Genomic DNA, 26,147 nt, shown 5'->3' on the forward strand with positions numbered 1-26,147 from the left:
GTAGTGTTCTATGGTTCTGTGGTTCTCTGGTTCTACGGGTTTCCTCTGGGTGCTCTGATTTCCTCCCAAAACATACAGGTTAGGGTTAGTAAGTTGTGAGCATGCTCTGTGGCGCTGAAATGTAGTGACACGTGTGGCCTGTCCACAATACAGTCCTCAGACAGTGTTGGTCATTAACATAAACAACGCATTTCACTGAGCTTCAGCTTCAGATTTGTTAAAAATTTAACAAATCTTTAATCTTTAGAATGTGTTTGTACAACAAATATATACAGCTCATAACACTGTGAATGTACAGGGTGAACAACACTATTAATACAAAGAAACCTTTGTCAAATTTGGTGTATTTCTTATATGTTTAAATCAATAAAATTAATTTTTGAAATAATATTGATTTTTTTTGCTGGTGATGGATTAAGGATACCTTTCTTTGTGCTGACAGGAGAAGAGAGAGTGGTAAAGACAGTGTATGATATGCTTGCCTTCATAAACTTTGAAGATATGAGTTGGGATATTATTGCACAAATCACCGGTTAGCTCCATTTGGAGTACAGTGTCCGTATCTGGTCACTAGACAATAGGAAGGATGTAATTAACCCAAAGTGGGTGCAGAATAGTTTGCAGGGACTGGAGGCTTGAGTTTTGAGAGTTGGATAGGTGTTTTATAAAATTATAAGGGGTGCAGATAGTCACAGTCTTCCTAGGGTAGAGAAGAAGGTGGGGGAGCTTCCCTTCCCCCCCCCACCACCTTCTTATTCTGGCTTATTCCCACTTCTTTTCCAGTCCTGATGAAGACTCTTGGCCCAATGCATCGACTGCTTATTTCTCTCCATAGATGCTGCCTGACCTGCTGAATTCCTCCAGCATTTTGTGTGTATTTCCCAGAGTAGGGGGCTCTCTAAAATCAGAAACAAACTTATTGTGACTGATGGATGTCATGAAGTGCGGAGGCAGTACAGATCATTTGTTCATCATTTGCCATGTTGTATGATGTCTTCTTCTGCGGCTGTCCATCGATTTTGATGATGATTGAGGCCTGGGCAAGTTTGCCCATGCTGCAAGTCTCCCCTCTCCATGCCACCAATGTTGTCCAAGTGAAGGGCATTAGGACCCAAACAGCTTGGCACTGGTGTCATCACAGAGCAAAGTGTGGTTAAGTGCCTTGCTCAAGGACACAACACGCTGCTCAGCTGAAGCTCGAACTAGCGACCTTCAGATCACTAGGCCAACGCCTTAACCACTTGGCTACGCGCCAACACTGTGTATGATGTGATCATGGTCTCTCATCAGAAGTGGTTTGCCATTGCCTTCTGGGCAATGTCTTTACGAGACAAGTGACCCCACCCACCCCAGCCATTAGCAATACTCTTCAGAGATTGTCTGCCTGGCATCAATGGTCACATAACCAGGATGTGATTTGCACCGGCTGCTCATACGACCATTCACCACCTGCTCCATGGCTTCACATGACCCTGATCAGGGTGAGGGGGCTAAGCAGGTACTACAACTTGCCCAAGGGCGACCTGCAGATTAGCAGAGGGAAGGAGCGCCGTACACCTCTGGTAGCAACGTACATGCACCTTTCCACCCTAGTAATACAGTTTATAGGTGAAGATGAGAGGAGGAAGATGTATATAGGACCTATGAGAGAGCAAGGGTACTCTGTTCAGGGAATGAACTTCTAGAAATGATGGTAGAGGCAGGTACAATTGAAAAGTTTAAAAGATATTTGGACAGTAGCATAGATTGGAAAGGTTTGTGCCAAATATAGGCATATGGGATTGGCATGGTTCGGCACCTCTGGGCCAAGGGCCTGATTCTGTGCTCTCTATTTTTCTGTATGATAACTTTTGGACAATGTGTTCTATTCTCTCATTTTGATTCCTCAACTGGAATGTGATTGAGACATGTAACACAGTTATACGTATATTTAGCGAGCTGGAGAGTGCTTACTGGGATGTTCGGCTGGTAAAGTGGGGTGGTGAATCACGAGAAACTGCTGACCATTTCAGCAGTGCTAAAAGCTCTCAAAAACAAGTCAACTTTAAATACTCGGTAGGATGGAGAACACATAGTGGCAAGGCACCATAAGTACGTCCCAAGATAATCAAGATCGAAGTCCGAAGTAAATTTATTGTCAAAGAACGTACAGTATAAGTTACCATATGATTCATTTTTGTTTAAGCCTTCACAAAGAAACACAGTAGAATCAATGAAAAACTGTACACAGACAACCAAAGTGCAAAAGCAGACAAAATGTGCAAATACAAAAAAAGCTAATAATAACAATAAATAAATCAGTAAAAAATAAAACTGAGAACATGAGTTGTGGATTCCTTGAAAGTGAGTCCAAAGGTTGAGGAATCAGTTCAAAGTTGAGGTGAGTGAAGTTATCCACGCTGATTCAGGAGCCTGATGGTTGAAGGGTAATGACTATTCCTGAACCTGGTGGTGTGGGACCTATGGCTCATTGTGGTGAATGAAGTTATCCACATTGGTTCAGCAGCCTGATGGTTGAAGAGTAATAACTCTTCATGAACCTGCGGGTGTGGGAATAATTATGCATTGAAGCATAGCAAATTCAAAATCATTATAAAATTGAGCTTTGGTATTTCATGACGATGTGTTCCTTGTTTTCTCAGGGTGGTAAAATTCCAGTACGGTGGACTGCTCCTGAGGCCATTCAGTACCGCAAGTTTACATCAGCCAGTGACGTGTGGAGTTATGGAATAGTGATGTGGGAAGTCATGTCCTATGGAGAGCGACCTTACTGGGACATGTCCAATCAGGATGTAAGTAGCCTGTATTGGGGATGGAACAATTAACACAACATTTACCTTGTGTGTGGTTGAAATCGCATTCATATTGAACCATAAGGCATAAGAGCAGAATTAGGCCATTTGAAACATTGAGTCTGCTCCGCCATTTCATCACGGTTGATCTATCATCCCTATCAAACCCAGTGTCCTGGTCTCCACTGCCGCCTGTGGCAATGTATTTCAATGATTCCCGACCTTCTGGATAATGAAATTCATTCTCATCTCCATTCTAAAGTGACGACATCCCTCTATTCTGAAGCTGTGTCCTCTGGTCCTAAACACCCCTACCACAGGAAATAGCTTCTCCACATCCACTCCACTGAGGCCTTTCACCATTTGATAGGTTTCAGTGAGACTCACCCCCACCCCCATCCCGCATTCTTCTAAATTCAAGCTAGTGAAGGCCCTAGCTTGTCATACGATAAGCCTCTCATTCCCAGAATCATTCTTGTACATCTCCTCTGATCCCTTTCCAATGTCAGCACATCCTTCCTTAAATAAGAGGCCCTAAACTGCTGACAATACTCCAAGTGAGGTACTTCCAGAACCACTAGATAACAAACCTGAAATTCCACTGCAGGATAATTATAAATTCCCAGTGTTCCAAGCTTGATGGGAATTATCTGTAAGGTGAGAGGCCATTCTATCAAGATAATATTTAATCAATGTATTCATTTGTATAAATAGATTTGAAACATGTCAGGCCCTCAATTAGCCTTAAAATAAAAATGAAGAAATAAAAATGACAATTACTTCTATGCAGGCAACACACAAAAAAGTTGGATCACTGTAAATGCAAGTCAACTCATGATTTGTTAGCTCTAGTGAATGGAATGACAGACATCAAAGATCTTATAAAATGTTGCGGTAAAAAGATCCGGATTTGACGTTGTTTTATGGAGAACCTGAGGGGGGAATCCCTTCACTCAGAGGGCAGTTCAAGTGTGGAATGAGCTGCCAGTGCATTCAGTCACAGTATTTAAGAGGAGATGGACAGGAACGTTATGGACAGCTGTCGTCTGGGTGCTGGTCCAGGGGACGAGGGATAATAATAGTTGGGCCAAAGAGCCTGTTTCTGTGCTGTAGTGCTCTGTGACTTTATGTAGCACCTCACAGACAAGGTGTCTCCCAAAGCTGAGACATTATAGATATAGCAAGGTGGGTTTAGACTTGGTGTGGAACATGACTGTGATTGTAGATGTTATGAAGGGATTGTACATTAGTGGTATGGGTTACTAAGAAAAGGGACTCAAGGATGGTGATTTGAGATACAACCTGTGGTAACTGTGCAGGATGACAGGACAAATTAGATTAAAAAGATAAAATTATTGTTACCTGAGTTGATAGATGTGAAAAGCATTGCACAGAAGTGAATGCGGGTTCAAGTGCAGCATTGAAGAGAAGCTTGGGTTATTGTCTATTTATTTCATTTAGCGATACAGCGCTGAATAAACTCTTCTGGCCCTTCAAGCAGCACCACCCAGCAACCCTTACTGAACGCTAACCTAATAATGTGACAATTTACAATGACCGATTAACCTACTTGGTACATCTTTGGACTGCGGGAGGAAACTGGAGCACCTGGAGAAACCCATGCATTCCACAGGAAAAACATAGTGAATCCTTACAGATGATGCTAAGATTACTCTCCAAACTCTGATGCCCCAAGCTGTAGTGCAGCACAAATTGCTGCACTACTATGGCACTATCAAGTAGACAGATAAGTATATGGATGCAATGGAGAAGGATGGGACTAGGCAGAATAACAGTTCAGCATGAACTAGGTTAGCCAAAGGGCCTGTTTTGGTGCTGTTGTGCTTTATGACTCTCTAAAGCAAAAAGATGAGATACTGTTCATGACAGAAACAAATCCATCAAGATGACAAAAATATATCAAGCCTCTTATTAATGTGTCTGTATGTGATTCCCAATATCTAAAGGTCAGTTATATTACAGATACATATTCCATCTGGAAATTTAAAGGAAATAGTGTAGAGAAACCCAGTTTAATGGAGGGAAAGATTTGAAGTAACACTCTCTCTTATCCCTGTAAAATGGTAGGATACTGAGGAGTGCGTTAGAACAAATGTATCTGGGGATACAGGTCCATAATTAATCGGAAAGTGGTGTCACATGTAGATAGGGTCATTTAGAAAGCTTTCAGCATATTGGCCTTTGTAAATCAAAAGTATTGAAGGCTTTATTCCTTCGAATGTAGAAGATCAAGAGGAGATTTGATGGAGGTATGCAAAATTACAAGGATTATAGATAGGGTCAATGCAAGCAGGCTTTTTCCACTGTGGTGGGACTACAACTAGAGGTCATGGGTTAAGGGTGAAAGGTGAAAAGTTTAAGGGGAACATGAGGAGGAACTTCACTCAGAGGGTCGTGAGAGTGTGGAACGAGCTGCCAGCACAAGTGGTGCATGCAGAGCTCGATTTCAATGTTCAGGAAAAATTTGGATAGGTACATGGATAGTAGAGATATGGAGGGTATTGGTCCTGGTGCAGGGAATTGGGAGTAGGCAGAATAACTTGTTTAGCATGGACTGGATGGGACAAAGAGCCAGCTTCTGGGTGCAGTTTTCTGTGACTTTATATAAAAATGGCTATTTCCCATGCAATACTCTCAACCCTAATGCCGGGACTCAACTCAAAGCATCAACCACCCCTCTGCCTTGAAGGACGTGCCTCACCCACTGCGTTTCTCCAGCTCTGGATTGCAGCATTGGCAGTCTTCTGTGTTGTGTATTTAATATTTAAATAATGTTTGAGTAATCATTAAGCATTCTCGTTCCTTTAAATAATTCATCATGGGTTATAGGTATAAATATATGAATTACATATGTCATCACGCCACCACGTGACACCTGCACGCCTCGCTTAAAGCACGCTCAAAGTTACACCCACATTTTCGACTCCCATGTCTTCCTTTGTATTAATTGAATGTTTTGAAGTTATGAAACAGGACATTCTGTGTCTCCATTTAAATAACTTGGTGGTTGTGATCCCTCTAAAATGCAAAAAGGAACGGAGCTTCCTTTTAACCATATAACAGTTGCAGCACAGAAACAGGCCATCTCGGCCCTTCTAGTCCGTGCCGAGCGCTTACTCTCACCTAGTTCGACCGGCCCACACTCAGCCCATAACCCTCCATTCCTCTCCTGTCCATATACCTATCCAATTTTACTTTAAATGACAATATCGAACCTGCCTCTAGCACTTCTATTGGAAGCTCGTTCCACACAGCTACCACTCTCTGAGTAAAGAAGATTCCCCTCGTGTTACCCCTAAACTTTTTCCCCCTAACTCTCAACTCATGTCCTCTTGTTTGAATGGAAAAAGCCTATTCATGTCAACTCTATCTATCCCCCTCATAATTTTAAATACCTCTATCAAGTTCCCCCTCAACCTTCTACGCTCCAAAGAATAAAGACCTAACTTGTTCAACCTTTCTCAGTAACTTAGGTGCTGAAACTCAGGTAACATTATAGTAAATCTCTTCTGTACTCTCTCTATTTTGTTGACATATTTCCTATAATTCGGTGACCAGAACTGTACACAATATTCCAAATTTGGCCTTACCAGTGCCTTGTACAATTTTAACATTACATCCCAACTCCTATACTCAATGCTCTGATTTATAAAGGCCAGCATACCAAAAGCTTTCTTCACCACCCTATCCAGATGAGAGTCCACCTTCAGGGAAGGTATCAAGGTTTAATAAAGTTCTTGGAAATGACTAACTCATTGTGTTGTTTTAGGAATTAAATTCCCAATGGACTGTCACTGCTTGAATCAGATACACAAAGTACATTGCAGATGCTGGGGTCAAAGCAACACGCACGACACGCTGGAGGAATTCAGCAGGTCAGGCAGCATCCATGGAAACAAACAGTCAACATTTCGGGCAAAGACCTTTCATCCTGACGGAGGGTCTCAGCCCGAAACGTTGACTGTTCATTTCCACAGATGCTGCTCAACCTGCTGAGTTCCTCCAACGTGTTGTGCGTGTTGCTTGAATCAGGTTTAGCTCTAATTACCTTTGTTGATGCATGGTAATCTTTCTTCTTCAAAAATAAATACATAAACAGCTCGTTTTACACAATGAATATTTAACAAGAAATAAAATATTTGTCACATATACATCGAAAAATAGAGTGAAATGTGTCGTTTGCAGCAAGTCAAATCAATGAGGATCGTGCTGGACAAGCGTCGCCGTGCTTCTAGCACCAACACAACTTACTAGCCCTAACCCGTACGTCTTTTGGAAGTTGGGCGGGGAAAGGAGCTCCTGGAGGAGGCCCACACAGTCACAGGGAGAATGTTGACATTTCTTACAGACAGCAGCGAGGATCAAACCCGATCTTACAGCTGGCCCGTGTATGGCTTTGCACTAACTGCTGCACTATACTGTGCTGCCTATTTAAGATTATTTATGATAAGTAAACACCAGAAACTGTTCAGGATCATCTATACAGTTTGCAGAACTCTGCTCTCCTCTGGTGAGAAGAGAGTAAATCAAAAGTGGTTTTGTATTTGAGAAGGGAAGCAACTGTAAGGTGAGGCTGCGTCTTATTCAGCAGAGATTTGAAACCAAGCATCTAGCAACCATCTGCAGATATGACAGCACCATCAATAGGGCCCAAAGTCAAATCCTGTCAAAATCTGCTTTAAAACCTTCTTCACATTCTGTCTTATCATGTCAGCCTTCTCCCTCTCCCCCTTTTGCAGATTGTTATGGATCAACAAAAAACAAAACCCATGGCCTAAAGGGGATGTGAATTTGAAATGGTTCAGGAGGAAAGGAATATGGCTGTAGGTTTCCAGATCAGTGCTGTTCTCCTGGGATCACAATTTAAGCATGAACAGTATCTGGATGTTACTGCGTGACAGCCCTCAGTGTTGATGCTAATCATACTGTCAGAAAAGGGAATAGAGATAGTTAGCAAAACAACAGCAATTTCCATTCCCTCCTACTCAGAGCCAGTCAAGTGGCAAGATTCATCCCCTGCTACCACTTTTCCAAATTTTGTGTTAGATTAGCCTGAGAAAATGTGGATCTAACTTCAAAGTCAATCGGGTGCACTGCTTTTGAAACAAGGCCTGGTTGATTTGCATATAAGACACGGGAGTAGAATTTGGCCCTTCAGCCTAGTATTTGCTCCTCAATTCAATCGTAACTGATTTAATTTCCCTCTCAACCTCATTCGCCTGATCCTGCCTTCTCTCTGTAACCTTTGACATCCATACTAATCAAGAATCTATCAACCTCCACTTTAAGTATAGCCATTGACTTGGCCATCCACAGGTTCCACAGTATCATCACCCTCTGGCTAAAGAAATTCCTCCTCATCTTTGTTCTGAAGGGACTCACAATGTTTCTTTGAGTCAATATTCAACTTAAAATGAGCAACTGGGAGTCAATCTGATCTCCTCAACGAAATGGATGTATTCTCTCATCAGCACTGCTATCTTCCACATCACCCTGAGAATATTGTTAGGCTAACTTCCAGGCCAGCAAGGTAGCTGCTGATCTCTTGAAACAAGACCTGCTTCATTCACAAGGTTGATACATAGACCATAAGGCATAAGAGAGAGGGGGGATCTCATTGAAACCTATCGAATGTTGAAAGGCCTTGACAGAGTGGATGTGGAGAGGTTGTTTCCTTTGGTGGGGGAATCTAGGACAAGAGGACACTGACTCAGAATATGGGGATATCCACTTAGAATGAAGATGAAGAGGAATTTCTTTAGCTGAAAGGTGGAGAATCTGTGGGATCCATTGCCATGGGCAGCTATGGAGGTGAAGTCATTGCATATATATAAGGCAGAGGTTGATAGGTTCTTGATTGGTTAAGGCATGAAGGGTTGGAGAGAGAATGCAGGAGATTGGGACTGAGTTGGAAAATGGATCAGGCATGATGAAATGGAACAGGCTTGATGGGCCAAATGGTCTAATTCTGCTCCTCTACCTTATGATATTACAATTGATCAACCTTTGCTTTAAATATACCAAATGACTTGGCCTTTAGAACTGTCTGTGACATTGAATTCCACTAATTCACCACCCTCTGGCTAAGAAAAATTCCTCCTCATCTCTGTTCTAAAGGAACCCACAATATTTCTTTGAATCATTATTTAAATTAAGGCAAACAACAAGGAGCCAAGCTGATCTTGTCAACGGAAAGCAGTAGATATATTCTCCAATCGGTACTGCTGGTAGTCAACAAAACAGGAGTGGCATGAGTCTATTTCAAACAAGAAATTGCAAGTCTGTCCACCTTGAAATCAAAAGCATTTCCTAAGTGCAGTATGACTTTGCTGGTGAATTATTTTCAAGTGTGGGAGAACTTGTTTTACCCTCTTCTCATTGCTATCAACAGGGAGGAGTTTCGGGAGCCTGAAGACACATTCAATACCTTTGGAAAAACTTCTTCTCTGCCACCAGATCTCTGAACAGATGATAAACCCATGAACACCACCTCACTATTTTGTTCTCTTTTTAACATAGAGCACAGAACAGGCCTTTCAACCCACGATGTTGTACCGACTTTTTAACCTACTCTAAGATCAATCTAACTCTTCCTTTTTATATAACCATTTTACTATCATCAATATGTCTACCTAAGCTACTTTTTAATTTTTCATATATTTCTTGTCATCATCATCATTATGTCCCCGGGCAATTATGGTCTTTCAATGACCATGATTATTTTTGGCAATTTTTTCTGCAGAAGTGGTTTGCCATTGCCTTCTTCTGGACAGTGTCTTTACAGATGGGTGGCCCCAGCCATTATCAATACTCTTCAGAGATTGCCTGCCTGGTGTCAGTGGTTGCATAACCATGAGTTATGATATGCACCAGCTGCTCATACCACCGTCAACCACCTACTCCCGTAGCTTCACGTGACTCTGATTGGTGCTACACCTTGCCCAATGGTGACCTCAGGCTAGCAGAGGGAAAGAACGCCTTACATCTCCTTTGGTAGAGATGTATCTCCACCCTGCTGCCCCAAATTTCTCATTGTAACTAAAAGTATTTTTTTTTGTATTGCATTGTACTATTGCCACAAAACAACAAATATCAGTGATAATAAACCTGATTCTGATTCTAATGCACTAATCTACTTCCATCTCTTTGTCATCAAGGTTATAAAGGCTATCGAGGAGGGTTATCGTCTCCCTGCTCCCATGGACTGTCCACCTGGTCTTCACCAATTGATGCTCGATTGCTGGCAGCAAGAACGCAGTGAGAGACCCAAGTTTGACCAGATAGTCGGCATCCTGGACAAAATGATCCGGAATCCAAACAGCCTGAAGGTTCCTGTGGGGACTTGCAGTAGGTGAGGGAGAATATGGACACAGCTCTACTGCACAGCAATGGTGGCAGGAAGGATTGGCAGGAGGACAATCAGAGTTTTGCATAAGTGCAAGTGTTAAGGACGTGGAGTTCCAGGTTCAATCATGATGGCTTCTGTTCTTGGTAGTCCAGTGCAGTAGAGTAGCTTTTAGCATAACTCTTTACAGCACAAGCTGTAAGATCAAGGTTGAATTCCCACCGCAGTCATTACGTTCTCCCTGGGTGATCTGTTTTGTGCCGTAATCCATAGACCTATTGGTTATGGTTGGTAAGTTCTGAGTGAGCTGTGTTTGTGCCTGAAGCTTATGAACACACGCGCGGTAGAGTAGCAGTCAGTACAACGCAATTACAGGTCAGGGCGTCAGAACTGCAAGTTCAATCCTGCGATCCTCTGTCAGGAGTTTGTATGTCCTCTCTGTGGAACACGTGGGTGCTCTGGTTCCCTCCCACAATCTAAAGGCATACTGGTTATTAGGTTAGTTGTTCATTGTAATAGTCCTGTGACTAGGCTAGGATTGGGAGGCTGCTGGCGGCACGGCTCAAAGAGCCAGTAGTCCCATTCCATGCTGTATCTCTCTCTGTCAATCAACAGATAAGCAAGCAGCACAGAAACAGGCCCTTTGGCCCATCTAGTCCATGCCAAAACCATTTAAACTACTCCTCTTAAAGGTTGAAATCGATCCCACACGCACCATTTGTTCTGGCAGCTCATTCTACACACTCACAGCCCTCTCAGTGTAGAAGTCCCCTCATGTTCCCCTTAAAATTCTACCTTTCACCCTTAACCTTTGACCTCTAATTGTAATCTCACCCAACCTCAATGGAAAAATATCCTGTTCGGATGGTGTTTGTCACATTTCACTATATTTTTCAATGTACATATGGCAAAATAAAATAATCTTCATCTTTTAAGAATGCCTACGCCTTGAATTTCTATTCATTAATACAAGTTGTTTTAGAAATTGTAGAGTTCAGCATAAAAACTCTATGGACCATGATGCCAATGTAAGCACATGGAAGGGAAAATACAAGATCAAAATGGTGAACGTTTGCAGCAGGCTGTTGTGCAGAGTATCTTGAGAGTGTTTGTGCATGAAATCATAAATGTTTGGTTTGCAGGCACAAGTTATCAAGAAGGCAATGGTATGTTGGCCTTTATTGCAAGAGAGATTGTATTTAAGTTAAGGGAAGTGAGCTCCAACTGGACGATACTGATGAGACCGTACCTGGAGTAGTCCCGGCAGTCCTGCTCTCCTTACTTGAGAGGAGATGTATTGCATTTGGAGGTGGTGCAGAGAAGTTTCAGTAAGTTGTCTCCAAAGATGAGGGTGGTGGCTTGTGAGGAGAGATTGGGTCACCTGGGACTATATTTGCTGGAATTCAGAAGAATGGAGAGGGAATCTTACAGAAACGTATAAAATTATGAAACTGATTGATAAGATAGAGAAAATAAGTTGTTTCCACTGACAAGTGAGACCAGAAATAGGAGACATAGCTCTCAAGATATGTTCATTATGTGCCACATCATAAAATGTGGACGATCATGGTCTACAGTAATTTTTCACAGAAGTGGTTTGCCATTGCCTTCTTCTGGACAATGCCTTTACAAGATGGGTGACCCCAGCCATTATCAATTCTCTTGAGAGATTGTCTACCTGGCGTCAGTGTTCACACAACCAGGTCTTGTGATATGCACTAGTTGCTCATACGACATCCACAACCAGCTTCCATGGCTTCACGTGACCCTGACTGAGTGATTAAGTAGGTGCTACACCTTGCTGAAAGGTGACCCGCAGGCGAGCAAAGGGAAGGAGTGCTTGACACCTCCTTTGGTAGAACCATACCTCTACCCCACCACTTGAAGGGATACCTGATAGAGATATGTAAAGTTATGAGAAATACAGATGTTAGATGATCAAAGTGCAAAGTAAATTTTATTATCAAAGTACATTATTGTCACCATATAAAACCCTGAGATTCATTTTCCTGTAGGCATACTCGGGAAATTTATAGAATAGTCGCTATTACAGGGTTTGAGACTAAGCTTGGGCTCTCCCTTTGGAGCTTCCCTGCTCACAACAACTTGGTCTCCTTTTAAACAAAGGCTTTCATAATGTCTTGGTTCAAACAGCCACACGTTTACAAGTTAACCACCAATGAGAATATTTTGCTCTATTCGGATTCTCCAGACATCATTAAGCTGTCAGTTAAATGATTTACCATGTCATGGATACATAGAACATTATACACAGAAGCAGGCCCTGTGGCCCATCTAGCCCATGCCAAACTATTATTCTCCCTAGTCCCACCTGGACCATAGCCCTCCATACTTAACCAAATTTCTCTTGAGTACTGAAATCAAACTCACATCCACCACTTCTGCTGACACCCACATGACCCTCTGAGTGAAGAAATTCCACCTCAGGCTCCTCTTAAATATTTCACGCATAACCTCCAGTTCTAGTCTCAGCCAACCTCAGTGAAAAAATGTCTGCTTCCGTTTATATTACCTAAACCCTTCAGAGTTTTGTATTCCTCTATCAAATCTTCCCTCATTACAGGGAATAAAGTCCTAATCTGTTCAACATTTCCCTATAACTCTGGTCCTGACAACATCCTTGTAAATATTCAATCTTATTGTTATCTTTCCTTTAGTTTGGTGATGACTGTTTTCTTTCTAATGTGACTGTGTGATTTGCTTCCAACATTGGGAGTGTATCAGCTGAGGTAATTTTGTCTCATCTTCCCCCGTACAGACCAATCAATCCGCTTCTCGATCAGAATACCCTCGACTTCACCTCCTTCCGTGGTGTAGGCGATTGGCTGGAGGCCATCAAGATGGAGCGATACAAGGATAACTTCACGGCCGCAGGGTACAGCACGCTGGAGTCAGTGGCAAGGATGACCATTGAGTGAGTTAAATGCCAAAAATCAAAACCAGACTCCATTGACCACACAACAAAGGGATGAAAAGAAAGCTTAATAGTTTTAATTCCTTAATTAAGTTGGAATACCTTGTCCTAAAAATTTGATTTCATTCTACAAAGAAATCCATATTGAGCACCCTGGTGAGCTTGCTTGCCTGAAATATAACATAGAACATCAAACACTACTGCACAGTGTGACCATTTGGCCCACAATGCTGTACCAATCTACATGATCTGTAAGATCAATCTAACCCTTTCATCTCACTGAGTCCTTCATTTTCCTTTCATCCATGTACCAGTCTGAGAGCTTCTGCATCACCTATAATGTACCTGCCTCTACCACCACCTCTGGCAGGGTGTTCAATCAACTTACCACTCTCTGTGTAATAAACCGGTCTCTGACATCCCCCCCCCCCCCACCCCACACTTTCCTCCAAACACTTTAAAGTTAACAGCATCATTATCATTACGTGCCATTTCAGATGGCATTGGTGATCGTCCTCTTATGACCACAATTGTTTTTGGCAAATTTTTCTACAGAAGTGGTTTGCCATTGCCTTCTTCTGGGCAGTGTCTTTATAAGTCAGGTGACACCAGCTCTTATCAATACTCTTCAGAGATCATCTGCCTGCTGTCAGTGGTCACGTAACCAGAACTTGTGATATGCACCAGCTGCTCATACCTGCTCCCACGGCTTCACGTGATCCTGATCGGGGGGGGGGGGGGCTAAGCAGGTGCTACACCTTGCCCAAGGGTGACCTGCAGGCTAATGGAGAGAAGGAATGCCTTACACCTCCTTTGATAGAGATATATTTCCACCCTGACACCCAGAAAGTTTAAAGGTATGCCTCTCTGTAGTAGCCATTTCTGCCCTGTGAATAAATAATATTAGAATCAGAATCAGACATGAAATTTGTTAGCAGCAGCAGTACATAATCTAGCAGAGAAAAAATAGTAATAAATAATTTTTTTTAAATAATAATAAATACACAAGTAAATCGATTATGTATATTGAATAGATTTTTTTTAAATGTGCGAAAACAAAAATACTGTATATTAAAAAAAAAGTGAGGTAGTGTCCAAAGATTCAATGTCCATTTAGGATTCAAATGGCAGAGGGGAAGAAGCTGTTGCTGAATCGCTGAGTGTGTGCCTTCAGGCATCTGTACCTCCTACCTGATGGTAACAGTGAGAGGAGGGCATGCCCTGGGTGCTGGAGGTCTTTAATAATGGTCGCCGCCTTTCTGAGACACTGCTCCTTGACAATGTCCTGGATACTTTGTAGGCCAGTACCCAAGATGGAGCTGACAAGATTTACAACCTTCTGCAGCTTCTTTCAGTCCTGTGCAGTAGCCCCTCCATACCAGACAGTGATGCAGCCTGACAGAATGCTCTCCATGGTACATCTTTAGAGGTTTTAGACTGTACTTGTTGACATGCCAAATCTCTTCAAACTTTTAATGAAGTATAGCCACTGTATAGCCGAAGGCTCAAGGCCTGTGTTCACTAGAATTTACAAGAATGAGGGGTGACCTCATTAAAAACTTACTGATGTTGAGTGCCAGGTTGTTGCTGTGGCACCACTCCACTAGTTGGCATATCTCACTGCTGTAAGCTGTCATGTCACCACCTGAGATTCTACCAACAATGGTTGTATCGTCAGCAAATTTATAGATGGTATTTGAGCTATGCCTAGCCACACAGTCATGGGTATAGAGAGAGTAGAGAAGTGAGCAAAGCACACACCCCTGAGGTACACCAGTGTTGATCATCAGAGAGGAGGATATGTTATCACCAATCTGCACAGGTTGTGGTCTTTCAGTTTGGAAGTTGAGGTTCCAATTGCAGAGAGAGGTATGGAGGCCCAGGTTCTGAAACTTCTCAATCAGGATTGTGGGAACGATGGTATTAAATGCAGAGCATAGTCGATGAACAGCATCTTGACGTAGATGTTTGTGTTTTCCAGGTGGTCTAAAGACGTTTGGAGAGTCATTGAGACTGTGTTTGCTGTTGACCTATTGTGGCGTTAGGCAAATTGCAATGGGTCCAGGTCCTTGCTGAGGCAGGAGTTTATTCTAATTATGACCAACCTCTCAAAGCATTTCACCAGTGTAGATGTGAGTGTTACTGGGTGATGGTCGTTAAGGCAGCTCACATTATTCTTACTAGGCACTGGTATAACTGTTGCTTTTTTGAAGCAAGTGGGAACTTCCACCCGTAGCAGTGAGAGGTTGAAAAAGTCCTTGAATACTTCTGCTAATTGGTTGGCACAGGTTTTCGGAGCCTTACCAGATACTCCATCAGAACCTTCTGCCTTGCAAGGGTTCACTCTCTTTAAAGACAGCCTAACATTGTCCTCTGAAACGGATGTGACAGGGTCATCAGGTGCAGCAGGGATCTTCACAGCTGTAGTTGTGTTCTCCCTTTCAAAGCGGGCATAGAAGGTGTTGAGTTCATCTGGTAGTGAAGCATCGCTGCCATTCATACTACTGGGTTTTGCTTTGTAGGAAATAATGTCTTGCAAACCTTGTCAAAGTTGTCTTACATCTGATGTCACCTCCAACCTCGTTCAAAATTGTTACTTGAAATAGCCCTCCGCAAATCATACTTGGTTTTCTGGTACGGGCCTAGATCACCAGACTTGAATGCCACAGATCTAGCCTTCAGTAGATGACGTACCTCCTGGTTTATCCATAGCTTTTGGTTTGGGAATGTTCAGTAAGTCTTTGTGGTCACAAACTCATCCACACAGGTTTTAGTGAAGTCGGTGACAACTGCAGCATTCTCATTCAGGTTTGAAGATGAATCCCTGAATACTGTCCAGTCCACCGATTCAAAGCAGTCCTGTAGACATTCCTGTGCTTCGCTTGTCCATACCTTCTTGCTCCTCACTCCTGGTGCTGCAGTCGTCAGTCTCTGCCTATACTCAGGGAGTAGAAGTACAGCCAGGTGATCAGACTTCCTGAAGTGAGGGTGTGGAATAGCACGGTAGGCATTCTTGATGTTGGTGTGGCAATGGTTCAGTTGTTGTTTCCTCTGGTATTGCAAGTGATCTGTTGATATTAGTTGCTTAGTGATTTTTTCCAGACTGGTCTGGTTAAAGTCTCCCAAAATGATGGTAAAGGCGTTAGGGTGCTCTGGGATCAATAAAGTATGTCTGTCTGTCTGTTTCATGCATGTCAATCCCTTTGCTCAGATCATCTAAAGCCTGCTTGACATTGTCCTGAGGTGAAATGTAAACTGCTACCAAAATTACCCGGTGACAGCACTAAAAGGGACATCACTTTACTGCTAGATATTCCAGGTCTGGTGAGCAGAATTGGGACAGCACTGATATATTTGTGCAAGAAGAGTTGATCATGAGGCACACTCCTCCACCTCTGCTTTTGAGAGACTCTATAGATCTATCCTGATCTGAATCGCTGCATCCAGTAGGAAAGGGGTTAACCAGGATTCCGTGAAACAAAGGACACACACGATCCTAATGTCCCCCTGATTCAGCACCCTGGCTCTGAGATCATCGCTTTTTATTAACCAGAATCTGCACGTTCGCCAGCGAGATAGTCGTTATAGGGAGTTTAAAATCCTGTTTCCTTAAATGCACTTCTAACGCTGATCTACACCCGCGCTTCCTCCGAGGTATCCTCTGTGGGCACTTCTGACCACAATTAGTGTTGTTTCCATTGGTTTTAAGCAGCGAAAGTTTGTTTAAATGCATTAAGACTCTTTGTTGACTGTACTGACCTTGGAAGCTGTTGTGCTTTTGAGCTGTATCAGGCAGAAATGGGAATATTTAATTGTATCCATTGAGAGTATTGCTGCTACTTGAGTCACACCTAGGCACCCCGGCATAGCCTTAAGAACGTAGAAGATAGAGCATTAAAGCGGTGTACAGGCCCTTTAGCACATGAGGTTGTGCTAACCTTTTAACCTACTCTAAGATCAATCTAAATCTTCCCTCAAAGATAATCCTCCAATTTTCTATCACGCATGTGCCTGAGGCTACGCCCACACTAGACCAGATAAATCCGTAACCGAAGCTTTTTCTTTTCATTTTGACCTTCCGTCCACACTGAAATGGCATTTTCCTCCCCTGAAAACGGAGCTTTCCTAAAACGCTCTCCAGAGTGTGTAAATTTGAAAACGCTGGTTGGGCAGAGTAGTGTGGACAGGGTGTCCAGATATTTTTAAAAACACTGTCATGACATGCCGGAGCAGATGGCAGCGTTCTATTGTTTTCTTGAACGCAACCCCCCTCCCAGCAACAATTTCAGAACAGATGGTGACGAGACTGAAACCAGAAGAGTTAGAAGTGTACTCACTAAATACTTTGACCCATAACTTACTGAATAAATAAGTGTACTCACTTTGCCCTGTTTTCTGCCCTTACTTGTATGAAGGTGGTTTACCTATTTATACAAGTACTTCTCTGACAATATATGTGTAACAGCCTAATGTAACATTGTATGGAAGTACAAGATAACACTGATGCAGACATGTTTTATACATTTAACAAGGTGCTTTATTAATGCAACAGAGTTAGTTTTTCAATGTTCATCGTCAGCCAGGTCACACTGTCCATGAAGTCCCTGTCGGTTGCCTCCATACGCTCCAGTATTTGTTTAGTTTTAAGTCCTCCTGCATGAGAGCCAACAGCTGTCCGTCGTTTGGTAATTTCCTTTTAAGTCTTTCTAGTCTGTAACTGCACAAACGCGCACTTTCGACACCAAACATGTCACTTATTTTCTGTAGATGTGTCCTGCACATATCCAGTAGGAGGAGATTCGCCCACATATCCGTTTTAATGTGGATGGAGGTATTTTCAAAAACACCTGATGTGGATGCCTATCATTTTTATGTGAAACTGGTGTTTTCAAAATTATCCGGTCTAGTGCGGATGTAGCCTGAGAGTTTCAAAACTCCCCCGATGGATCTGCCCCTACCTTCACCCAGGCTGGGCATTTCACACACTTATCTCTCTCTGCTAAAGATCTAACATCTGACATACCTCCAGTACTTTCCTCCAATCGCCTTAAAACTATTCCCCCTGGTATTAACCATTTCCTCCTTTGGAAAAAGGTCACATCAAATATGAAATTGCAGCATATGTTCTTGCAGAATAACCAAGTATTACTCATCCCCAACCTGAAGCGTGCAATGTCAAGAGCTAGCACCCAAATTGTATTCTTTGTCCTTGTCGCCAAGACTTTGTGTGCAACTTCATACATGTGCCTGGACAGCTCTACCTGTGGAGGTCTCAGCCACCTCAGCATCACTGCAAATTGAAGACATTGACCTCTACCATATCTCAGTTTCATACTCACTGCTGTAAAACAAGAATGTCACCCAAACTAAGGGCATCAATACTCACATCCTTCTACAGACGCACATCCTAACGTGCTGCATCACTGCTTGGACTGGAAACTTCACTGCAGCGGACAACAAGGCTTGACAATGGGGATTCAAAACTGTTGCTACGCATCACCGGCACCTACCTACCCACCATCATGGACATATATATAGAAAAGTGCTGTAAAAGGGCTGGTAACATCATGAAGGGACCCACCCACCCTGCTCATGGACTGTCTTTCTCACTCCCTTCAGGGAGGAGGCTACATAGCATCTACACCAGGACCACCAGACTCAAAAACAGCTACTTCCCCACTAAGTGAGACTGATCAACACCTCCATCCACTAACTCAGCCTCCCCATTCGCAACCACCATTACTTAATCATTTCTTGTCAGAATCCCCTTATGTACAGACACTCCTGTCCCTAGTGTCACTGTATGGACATACAATCAATCTATTTATATAAGCTATCTTATGTATTATATTTATGGTATTGTTTATTATAATGTTCTTTATCTTACTGTGTTTTTTGTGCTGCATTGGATCCAGAGTAATAATTAATTTGTTCTTCTTTACACCTGTGTACTGGAAATCACATTAAACAATCTCGAATTCTCTACACTGCTCAGATTCAAGGTGCAGGATATGCCTGCCAGAAAATAAATCTTGGTTGTATATAGTGATATACATGTACTTTGAACTTTGAACTTTTGAGCATGTTTATTTCATTCAGTACACATGTGTAATGAAGAATGAAATGATTGTTACTTCAGATTCAATGCAACATAAAAAACACACAGTAAGCATAAAAACATAAATAAATATAATGCAATTTTATAAAACAGAATATACAAGTAATGGTAAAGGGCCAGTGTATGGGGGGATGAAGAGTGCTGAGGGGCTGTGGTGAGGGAGAGTCTGACGTGAACATAGCGGTGGTGAAGGGGGACGGTCTTTTTATCTGCCCTTTTTCAGGAACAGAGCTTGGACAGCATCTGCCTGCAGTTCTTGGGCGTGAACCACACCAACGCTGTTTCAAAGTCTTTTTTGGAAAATTTCCCATTTTTTTTCCCCGAGTAGATAAATTCGGCGCCAATGCTAAATGCAACAGCGTTGTAGCACACCATAAATGAATACAGTCTAATTTCTTGGCACTCGATCTCTGAGACATTCCCAAACACTTTTAAATGATCACAAAGCTGCTTTAACGCTATTAAAAAGTAGTAGTGTCGTTTCTAGTCCCTCGTTTTGGGAAAAAGCCTCGGGATTTTCAGATTTTATAAGGAATGCAAGGCTCTAATCCTTAAATCACCAGTAAAAATTCTGGAATCCCTTGGGGACGAGCACTGCCTGCTTTAGTCAGCCATTATAAATGGGTGTGTTGATTATAGGAAGCAGCAGAACACTGAGTATTAGTGATGGTTATTAATATTCTGTTTTCCTAGAAAATTGCAGTGAACAACCCCAAAAGATTTTACAAATAACCTGCAATAAAATGTAATTCAGTTTCGACTGTAATTTGATTAGTTTAGATTTTCTTAGACTTTGTGATTTGAACCTAATTAATTTGAGAGCTTTAATTGAGAGATTCACTGAGATGTAGTTTCTGCCCGACCACCACCTCCCCACCCCCCAACCCATAACAGCAAAACTGTCCTCGTGCCGGAGGAAACCAACCTGCTGGGTGTCGACACCGAGCTGTGGCGTACATTTTACTATCACAATCATGACCAGGATCAAGACTTTATATCATAGGCATGTGTCCTGACGAAGGGTCTCGGCCCCAAACGTCAACATCGCTTCTCCCTATAGATGCTGCCTGGCCTGCTGTGTTCCACCAGCATTTTGTGTGTGTTGTTGTCATGACATTTGTTGTTTTGTGGCAGCAGTACAATGCAATACATTTTAAAGAATTATAAATTACAATAATATAGATTAGAGAAAGCCCTAACTCACTCGATCTTTCCTCAAAAGGCATATTTTCTCTAATCCAGGCAGCAACCTGGCAAATCTCCCCCGCATCCTCTTTAAAGCTTCCACATACTTCCCATAGTGAGGTGACCAGAACAGAAGACAATACCCCAAGTGCGGTCCAGCCAGAGTTTTATAGAGCTGCAACGTTATCTCCTGACTTTTGAACTCAGTCCCCCGACCAGACAGACATACTTTATTGATCCCAAGGGAAATTGGGTTTTGTCACAGTCGCACCAACCAAGAATAGTGTAGAAATATAGCAATAAAAAACCATAAATAATTAAATAATAATAAGTTAATCATGCCAAGTGGAAATAAGTCCAGGACCAGCCTATTGGCTCAGGGTGTCTGACACTCCAAGGGAGGAGTTGTAAAGTTTGATGGCCACAGGCAGGAATGACTTCCTATGATGCTCAGTGTTGGATCTCGGTGGAATGAGTCTCTGGCTGAATGTACTCCTGTGCCTAACCAGCACATTATGGAGTGGATGGGAGTCATTGTCCAAGATGGCATGCAACTTGGACAGCATCCTCTTTTCAGACACCACCGTCAGAGAGTCCAGTTCCACCCCCACAACATCACTGGCCTTACGAATGAGTTTGTTGATTCTGTTGGTGTCTGCTACCTTCAGCCTGCTGCCCCAGCACACAACAGCAAACGTGATAGCACTGGCCACCACAGACTCGTAGAACATCCTCAGCATCATCCGGCAGATGTTAAAGGACCTCAGTCTCCTCAGGAAATAGAGATGGCTCTGACCCTTCTTGTAGACAGCCTCAGTGTTCTTTGACCAGTCCAGTTTATTGCCAAATTCGTATCCCCAGGTATTTGTAATCCTCCACTATGTCCACACTGACCCCTTGGATGGAAACAGAGGTCATCGGTGCCTTAGCCCTCCTCAGGTCCACCACCAGCTCCTTAGTCTTTTTCACATTAAGCTAATGAAGGCCAGCACACCATATTCCTTCTTCAGAATCAGAAGCAGGTTTACTATCACTGCCAAATGTTGTGAAATTTGATGTTTTATGGCAACAGTACAGTGCAATACATAATAATAAGATATACATTTATTTGTATGTATAATGATATATGTAATTTTAGTTAAATATGTGCAAACAGAGAGCAAAAAAAAAATACTGAGGTAGTGTTCACAATCAAGAAAAAATCTACAGATGCAGGAAAACCGAGCAACACACACAAAATGCTGGAAGAACTCAGCAGACCAGACAGCATCTATGGAAAAAAAAAACTACAGTCAATATTTCAGGTCAAAACCCTTCAGCAGGACTGGAGAAAAGTGTAGATGCTGCCTGGCCTGCTGAGTTCCTCCAGCTTTTTGTGTGTGTTACTGGGGTAGTGTTTATGAGTTCATTGTCCATTCAGAAATCTGATGACAGCGGAGAAGTTGTTCATGAAACCTTGAGTGTGTATTTCCAGGCTTTTGTTGGTAGCAATGAGAAGGTGGCATGTCCTAGGTGATGGAGATCCTTAATGATGGGTGCCAACGTTTTGAGCTATCGCCTTACGAAGATGTTCTGGATGCTGGGGAGACTCATGCCAATGAGTTTAAGACTTTCTGCAGCTTTTTACAATACTGGGCAGTGGCCCCTCCATAACAGAGCATTTTATCAAGCTTGCTGTAAGCAATAATGAAAAAGTAGACCAGTGCTAAAAGTAATTCTAGTGCCATTAAACTATATGATGTTAGTAAGTGCCTTCCTAAGACTGTTGCAGCATGGGAGGAGGCAAATCAGAATGCCAAAGTTAACCAAACCCCTCTAATCCTCACAACAGCTGTACTCCAGGATTCCCTAAACCAAAGATTTACCCTTCCTTATACCCAGAGGGCGTCTCTCGCCTGCCCAAGTATTCCCAGAGGCAGTTACTAAGGTGCTGAGTGTCCACAGAGCCTCACTTGATAAAACAGGGTGATGAGGGCACAGAGGCATCAGACTTCCACCAAGCACTGACTGAGGAACAGGAGTCAAAACAAAAATTGCTGATACTTGGAATCTGAAAATAAAAAAGAAAGCATGGGAATCGCCGGGCTCTTTAATGCAAACAGTCTTCCTGAAAAGATCACTGGCAGGTCAGCTCTTTTGAACTACGCTCCCAAACTGTGGAATTCAAAACCGAAACTTATAAGGGATGCAGGCTCAGTTGAAACTAATAAACACCAGCTCAAAACCTATTTATTCATCCTTTTAACTAACTAACATCCTTTTATCTTTAATTTTCTTGTTTAGTTTATGTTTTAAAATTTTATTTCTACTTTATCCCATTGTAAAGCACTTTGAACAACATCATTTGTATGAAAAGTGCCCTATAAAAACGCTATCATTAATAGGATGGCAGGATGGAGGTATGTCTCCTCCAAATGAGGTATAAGGTGCTCCTTCCCTCTGCTTAGCCCGCACCCCCCGCCCAGATCAGAGTTACTTGAAACCGTGGGAGCAGGTGGTGGACGGTCGTACGAGCAGCCGGTGCAGATCACAAGTCCTGGTTATGTGACCACTGACACCAGGCAGACAATCTCTGACAAGTATTGATAATGGCTGGGCTCAGCCCGTCTTGTAAAGACACTGCCCAGAAGAAAGCAATGGCAAACGTCTTCCGCAGAAAAATTTGCCCAGAGCAGTCATGGCCAAAGACCATGATCATCGACATCATACAACGTGGCACACAATGATGGTTATTATTAACCAATCAGAAGCTCAGGCTGCACTTGTGGAAAGAGAGACCGTTGACTTTTCAGATCACAGACCCTTCAGCCTGAAGCAGCCTTTGTTTCTCTTTCCACAGATAAAGGTTTCTAGTTTTCTCTGTTTTGTTAGATTAATTCAGTGCTAAAGTATGGGATGTACTTCTATTGTGTGACTATTCATTTGAATGGAATCACTGAGCTTGTGTAAAAAAAGAGCAAAAGGTGTTTCTCTTTAGTTAATTACCTAATTATCCATTAATTTCAGTTTTTCGGATGGTCTTAATTAAAGTTATATTTTTCATAGATTTTTTAAAAAATTTAGTTAAAATTATGCATTTAAACTTTTAATTATCAGTGATATCCACAAATTGTTCTAAGGCCTATGACATCGGTAAGATGTCAAAAAGCCAACAGGGCACTCCAGGGGAAGCTCGTCAGGGTGAGGGTCCCAGCCCAAAATGTCAATTGTTTATTCCTCTTCATAGATACTGACTGACCTGCTGTGTTCCTCCAGCATGTGTGTGTGTGTGTGTGCATGATTCTGTGGCTGTGTCTGATTCTGTGTGTGTGTGTGTGTCTGTGTGCGCGCATGATTCTGTGGCTGTGCGTGATTCTGTGTGTGTGTGCATGATTCTGTGGCTGTGTGTGATTCTGTGTCTGTGTGTGTGTGCGCGCATGATTCTGTGGCTGTGCGTGATTCTGTGTGTGTGTGTGCATCATTCTGTGGCTGTGCGTGATTCTGTGTGTGTGTGTGTGTGTGTGTGTGTGTGTGTGTGTGTGCATCATTCTGTGGCTGTGCGTGATCCTGTGTGTGTCTGTGTGTGTGTGTGTGTGCATGATTCTGTGGCTGTGTGTGATTCTGTGTGTGTGTGTGTGTGTGTGTGTGTGTGTGTGTGCATGATTCTGTGTGTGTGTGTGTGTGCGCGCATGATTCTGTGGCTGTGTCTGATTCTGTGTGTGTGTGTGTGTGTGCGCGCATGATTCTGCGTGTGTGCATGATTCTGTGGCTGTGTGTGATTCTGTGTCTCTGTGTGCGCATGATTCTGTGTGTGTGCGCGCATGATTCTGTGGCTGTGCGTGATTCTGTGTGTGTGTGTGTGTGTGTGTGTGTGTGTGTGTATCATTCTGTGGCTGTGCGTGATTCTGTGTGTGTGTATGTGTGTGTGTGTGTGTGTGTGTGTGTGTGTGTGTGTGTGCATCATTCTGTGGCTGTCCGTGATCCTGTGTGTGTGTGTGTGTGCATGATTCTGTGTGTCTGAGTGTGCATCATTCTGTGGCTGTCCGTGATCCTGTGTGTGTGTGTGTGTGCATGATTCTGTGTGTCTGAGTGTGCATCATTCTGTGGCTGTGCGTGATCCTGTGTGTGTGTGTGCATGATTCTGTGGCTGTGTGTGATTCTGTGTGTGTGTGTGCATCATTCTGTGGCTGTGTGTGATTCTGTGCGTGTGTGTGTGTGTGCATGATTCTGTGTGTCTGTGTGTGCATGATTCTGTGACTGTGCGTGATTCTGTGTGTGTGTGTGTGCATGATTCTGTGGCTGTGCGTGATTCTGTGTGTGTGTATGTGTGTGTGTGTGTGTGTGTGTGTGTGTGTGTGTGTGTGTGTGTGTGTGTGTGTGTGTGTGTGTGTGCATCATTCTGTGGCTGTCCGTGATCCTGTGTGTGTGTGTGTGTGCATGATTCTGTGTGTCTGAGTGTGCATCATTCTGTGGCTGTGCGTGATCCTGTGTGTGTGTGTGCATGATTCTGTGGCTGTGTGTGATTCTGTGTGTGTGTGTGCATCATTCTGTGGCTGTGTGTGATTCTGTGCGTGTGTGTGTGTGTGTGCATGATTCTGTGTGTCTGTGTGTGCATGATTCTGTGACTGTGCGTGATTCTGTGTGTGTGTGTGTGCATGATTCTGTGTGTGCGCGCGCATGATTCTGTGGCTGTGCGTGATTCTGTGTGTGTGTGTGTGCGCGCATGATTCTGTGGCTGTGCGTGATTCTGTGTGTGTGTGTGTGTGTGCATGATTCTGTGTGTCTGTGTGTGCATCATTCTGTGGCTGTGCGTGATCCTGTGTGTGTGTGTGTGTGCATGATTCTGTGGCTGTGTGTGATTCTGTGTGTGTGTGTGTGTGCATGATTCTGTGGCTGTGCGTGATCCTGTGTGTGTGTGTGTGCATGATTCTGTGGCTGTGTGTGATTCTGTGTGTGTGTGTGCATCATTCTGTGGCTGTGTGTGATTCTGTGCGTGTGTGTGTGTGTGCATGATTCTGTGTGTCTGTGTGTGCATGATTCTGTGGCTGTGCATGATTCTGTGTGTCTGTGTGTGCATGATTCTGTGGCTGTGCGTGATTCTGTGGCTGTGTGTGATTCTGTGTGTGTGTGTGTGTGTGTGAGAGAGAGAAAGCGATCCTGTGTGTACGTTACTGTGGATTTCCAGCACTTGCTGTTGTGTTTATTTTCTTTTGCACCCAACTCTACGGGAGCACTCCAGGGCACACAGTTCTGTATATCTGAATTAAATTAAGCTGGCTTTCCTGGTCTATCCTGTAATTTTCCACTGCATCTCCTGTATTCAAGATTAGTTTTCCAAAGGCTGATTAGGTTTATTTTGGATTTTGGTCTCAATGTGTGAAAATGTGTCTATCTTATTATTGCTAAAGTATAGGATGCATTTCACGTCCAGCCTATTGTCTGACTCTATTCATTTGAATAGGGTCAGGGAACATGAGTAAAAAACACCAAAGGCATTTCTAGAAATAAGTTAATTACTTAAATGGAGATTATGCAGATAATTCAGAGATACAGGCCCTTCTGGCCCAAAGAGTTCTCATCGTCCAATTCCACCCATGTGGTGAATTAACCTACTAACCCATATGTCTTGGCATTGTGGGAGGAAACCCACATGGTCACAGGGGAAACGTGCAAACTCCTTACAGGACAGTGGCGGGAATTGAACCCCCAATTACTGGCACTGTAAAGTGCCAACAGCTATGCAACTGTGATGATCTATTGCCAACATTGTAC

The 26,147-nt window shown here is 43.0% G+C and overlaps 1 protein-coding gene across 7 annotated transcripts in view; it reads left to right on the forward strand.

The window, feature by feature from the left end:
* epha7 (eph receptor A7) overlaps positions 1 to 26,147 on the forward strand; it is a 365,611-nt gene that overhangs the window by 333,583 nt on the left and 5,881 nt on the right. For all 7 annotated transcript variants that reach the window (XM_059981395.1, XM_059981388.1, XM_059981389.1 and 4 more), the window contains 3 exons: positions 2,643 to 2,792; positions 9,971 to 10,164; positions 12,938 to 13,093. In XM_059981395.1, coding sequence (XP_059837378.1) covers positions 2,643 to 2,792; positions 9,971 to 10,164; positions 12,938 to 13,093 — 500 coding nt within the window. The remainder of the gene's footprint in view (positions 1 to 2,642; positions 2,793 to 9,970; positions 10,165 to 12,937; positions 13,094 to 26,147) is intronic.

Source organism: Hypanus sabinus, chromosome 10, assembly GCF_030144855.1.
Source record: "Hypanus sabinus isolate sHypSab1 chromosome 10, sHypSab1.hap1, whole genome shotgun sequence".
In the NCBI taxonomy this organism is placed as follows: Eukaryota; Metazoa; Chordata; class Chondrichthyes; order Myliobatiformes; family Dasyatidae; genus Hypanus; species Hypanus sabinus.